This window comes from Atta cephalotes (genome assembly GCF_000143395.1).
Source record: "Atta cephalotes unplaced genomic scaffold scaffold00001, whole genome shotgun sequence".
In the NCBI taxonomy this organism is placed as follows: domain Eukaryota; kingdom Metazoa; phylum Arthropoda; class Insecta; order Hymenoptera; family Formicidae; genus Atta; species Atta cephalotes.
Window position 1 is genome coordinate 8,367,612 of NW_012130065.1, and position 4,992 is coordinate 8,372,603.

Here is a 4,992-nt window from a genome sequence, read left to right on the forward strand (position 1 = left end):
ACACACACACACACACACACACACACACACANACACACACACACACACACACATACACACACACACACACACACACACACACACACAATATAACTCATAATCATTAACATAAACATATTTTTAATTTGTGATAAAGATGACAAAGAAAACATACTGCATTTTTCCACTAAACATAATGCATGTTTATTACATGTAATGTATATGTAACGTACATGTAACATGAAATGCTCAACAATATAACTATAACATATTGTGTTTACTGAGTCATTACTTTAATTGCTATAACGCCGCCGAAACTGCTAAAATTATTTGTGAAACTTATGGTGCTCTCACAATAAATGCTCTTACAATAAATCTTTCCAAATAATTTTAATAAAAGTAATGAAGTATATACAGTACCAAATATATATACTTTTTTCGATTTTCATTTCGAATAAAATTAAAAATATAAGTTTATGTTAACAGTTATAAGCTTTAAATTAGATAATGTTATAAAAAAATGAGAGTATCTACATGTTTTGTGTTTTATCTAAATTTGATCCTAGGGACTTATGGAACCACCTAATATATATTATAAATGTAAATAAAAAAATAGAATAAATTCTCAAGAGACATAAGAAAATTTGCTGAAAAAGTTATAATATTTAAAAAGTTATAAGATTTAAATTTTAATCATATCTTTTTTTAAATATTTTCAAAATGTACTTATCTGCATCTAAATTGTCGTATATTCTTTATTTTGTAATAGTATGTTATATTTTCCAAAATGAGTATCACAAATGATATTAGAATCCCGTAATATAACATTAAAAAAATGAAATAGACTTGATGGAAATCAATCGGGTTGAATGTTTCTTGATCTATTTCTTCCAGTTTGGCATTAAACCAAGTATTTTTAAGATCATCAAGCAGTCCAACTTCTCTAAATTTGGTAATTCTGGAAAGGAGAGATCGTTAAGTAATCTTTAAGCTAATTAGTAATAGTTTTTTAAATATAATAATAATAAGTATAATTTATGCAATATTCACGCATATTCGAAGTTCTTTTTGTAACGATAATTTTTCTGAAATGCAATTGTTATCCAGGTCGTGTTGGCTTTACTCGTAGCTCGAAGCTGGCACTTTCTGCTTAATGCCATAAATCGATCATCGCCATCAAATATCGCATATCTCGTCAAGTTAGAACAAATAATACTATACATGTCTTCTGCAATATCTATAAAATTCATACGCGCAGATGGATATTCGCCAACCAAGTTTCTATACGTAAACTAAAAATAATAAGTTGTAAATTTATTATACTTAAATGTGTTTGTATTATTGGGAGTACAAATTAATTCGATCCGTTTTTTTGTGCATTTATTTCAAAACAAAATGGATGAACAGATCAATTAAAGTATTGTCCATTGCTGTCTACTACTTTTTCCCATCTCTCAGGCAATTTTCGAATTCCATCTCGAAAAAATGATGTTTTTGGAGGCGATCCAATTTTGGAGCCAATTTTCGATTTCTGCGAAAGAAGTGAACCAGTGACTTGCCAAATCGTGCTGCATCCTTCGGAACAACCAGTAATCAGAAGGAGCAATGTCCGGAGAATACGCTGGGTGTGATAAAACATCCCATTTGAGTGTTTTCAAATATTTTTTTACGATTTTAGCGACATGAGACCGAGCGTTGTCATGAAGAAGAATAACTTTATCATGTCTTTACTCGTATTCCGGCCGTTTTTCTCGCAATGCGGCTCAAACGAATCGATTATAGCCGATATCGATCGCCCATAATGAAATCGCCAGGTTTCAGCAGCTCATAATAAACAAGATCCTTTTAGTCCCACCAGATACAGAGCATGATCTTCGAACCAAGAATGTTCGTGGTGTTGAGGTCGATGGCAACGATTGACCGAGCTCAGCGTAGTATTTTTTCTTCTTGGGATTGTCGTAGAATATCCATTTCTCATCTCCAGTCACAATCTGATGCAAAAAATTTTTTCTCTGTTGTCTTGGAATCAGCTGTTTTCAAGTGAAAAATCGCCTTTCAACGTCTCTCGGTTTCAGTTCATGAGGCACCCAATTTCCTTGTTTTTGAATCATTCCCATGGCTCTCAATCGTACAGAAACGGCTTGTTGAGTTACCTCCAATGATTTTGCAAGCTTCTTTTACGTTTGATTTTGATTTTCTTCGAGTAATGCCTCTAATTCTTTGTCTTCGAATTTTTTTGGCTGTCCAGAGATTTGTCTTCAACGCTGAAATCTCCATCCTTGAAACGTCGAAACCATTTCGTACATGATTTATCAGTTGGAGCACCATAAACTTCGACAAGCATTCGATGGGCTTCAGCCGCACTTTTCTTCCAATTAAAGCAGAAAATCAAAATCTCCCACAAATGCTGCTTGATTAATACAAAATGCGACATTTCAAACACAGTAAAAATCAAGGTTTTTGTATGAAACTCAAAGCGATATAAACTGAATATTATTAGCAGATGTTTAACCTCTCTGAAATCGCTCAAATCAGTTGTCATTATGAACTATTCACAACAGCTGGAACTATCTTTAGGAAACGGAACTAATTTGTACTCCCAATATTTGTCATAGATGTTTTAAATTATATAAGATAATTAAAAATAATGTATTTTCAATATGATTTTTTCTTTACTTTATTTTTAAATTGCTTTTTTAAATTACGGAAAAAACTTTGTTTTAGTGCAACAAAAACATAAATCGATGAAATATTATTTTTTAATAGCTGATTAATATTTCTAATAGAAAAGAGATTTTTTTTTTACATATATGCATATAAAATCTTTGATATTTACATTTAACGAAGAAGCAAAAGAGCTGCCACGATATACCAGTAAGAAGTATTTTGTATTATTGAAAAGAGAATCTATATCTTCAAACGACAGCATCTGCTCTCTGTATGTCATCCGATATATGAGATGAGAACTAAAGGCTAACAGTGTTAGCCACGCAAATAAAGTCTTTGACAATGTCAAAATCTTAAACTTGTTATAAAAAGCATTGGGTATGTAGCCTGTAAAAAATGATACTTTATTTTATCCAAATTTCAATCGTTAAATGCTTAATTTCGATCCAAAAATCTTCTTTTACTCTATTTTATAGAACACTATCAAATTGCTAATTCTTGTTTTCACAAAAATGCTTTTGCTTAATTTCTTTTTTAATTGTATTATGCACCTCGTGCGCTCATTATGGTGAACGAATAGAAAAAATGATCGCCTAGGCTGAAACCTACGGAGCCTTTTCTTTTGTGTTTAGATTTGCTCATCGATACTTTCTGCAGAAAATAACCAACGCAACTTAAAATGATGAACAAAAATATTATATATAACCACGTTTGCCATGAAAATAGCGTAAATACCCATGTATTATCGTATAGCCATTTCGGATGAACATAAATGTAGTATCTAAAATATCAATTTATTAATAACAACTGTATCTTGCAAATGAAAAGATTCTCGAATTGTTTCTAATTTTTATTAAAAGCAAGAACATGGATGAATAATTTCTCATTTATTATTTATTATTATGTATATATTTTGATGGATAAGCTCACGTGCTTTTCCAAGCAGGCGTTATATAATCCACTGCGTTCATGCGAGAGAAATAGAATGTACTTCTCATGATTACTTGCGCTTCATTTCGCTCGAGCATGCCAAGCAAACCGCTATGATTACCATTTTCCAGCAACTCACCAAAATTTCGTTCGATTGATTTTATTGGGATAAATCTGAGGAATGTAATACTTTGACTTTTGTAGCCAAAGTAAAAATTTTAATGGATAAGTTACATGTAAGGGGAGAATAGAAGCGTAAATGAAGTTTCTAGAAGACAAAAATTAAAATAACAAAATATAAAAGAGGTTTAAACTTCTTTTATATTTTATTATTTCAATTTTATATTTTATATTTTATTGTTTCAATTTTTGCCTTATAAAAGCCTTATAAAAGCTTTGTTGATGCTTTTGCTATCCTCCTCTTGCATTTTACGCTCTGATTTTTATTTTTGCAGTATAAACAAATGCAGAGTATAAAATTCCAAACATTATGTAAGAAATTTTATTTTCAATTATATCAAAATGTATATCATAAAGAAAATAGTTACTGTAACATTTTAACATACGTAAAATTGAGATAATCCTCAAGAAGGTACCACAGTTGGCCAAAAATACCATCAATTTTTGTATCATTGTCCTTAAACATTACCATATTCATTTCCTACAAGCATAAGAAATTATAAGAATTGTTGTTTATTTATTATAACAGTAGAAAAGAAAGTGGTTTATGGATTTCTATTTATATTATAACTTGTGTGTGTGGTGGGGGGGGGGAGGGGGGGAATATGATCTATTTTAACTCTGCAAATGTTTCATTGATCAATCAGAAGAAAGAATTTTTACAAATTGATCAATCAAAGAATGCTTCAAAGCATTTCTAGCGTAAAGTGGATTGCATCCTTGATTAATCAATACTTAAATTCAAAATTTAACCATTACATTTCATAGTATTGTTTAATTAATTTTAGATCAAAATATTGAAAAAATTATTATTTAAGACATTATTTATAAAAATGTGACAACATATTGCTTAATTCAAAAAGAAAAGGGGGTGGCCTTCCATAAAAATAAATTTAAAAAAATCTTTTTAATTAAAAAAAACATAATTCTTGGTTACAAAATTAACAAAAAAATAAAACAAAATGTATGCAAATGTATAATATGGCTATGTTCCAAAATTTATTGCCAGTACTGAAAATCTATAGTTTATGTTACGTGCACTATAAATTTTTAATATTGGCAGTAGATTTTGGAATACAATCTATATATATATATATATATATATATATACATCTATACATATATATATATATATATATACTACTATACAGTAACTAAAGTATTCGTACCTACTAATTAAGTTTAAGTTTAAAAATTTTTAAAAAAATTTTTAATTAAGTTAAATTAATTAACCTT

General features: G+C 29.5%; 1 protein-coding gene across 1 annotated transcript in view; it reads right to left on the bottom strand.

The window, feature by feature from the left end:
* Window positions 1-705: 705 nt before the first annotated feature.
* Window positions 706-4,992, bottom strand: part of LOC105618445 (glutamate receptor 2) — a 12,157-nt gene continuing 7,870 nt past the window's right edge. Inside the window, exon 7 of the mRNA XM_012199988.1 lies at window positions 706-937. Within this exon, the coding sequence (XP_012055378.1) occupies window positions 706-937 (232 nt within the window). The remainder of the gene's footprint in view (window positions 938-4,992) is intronic.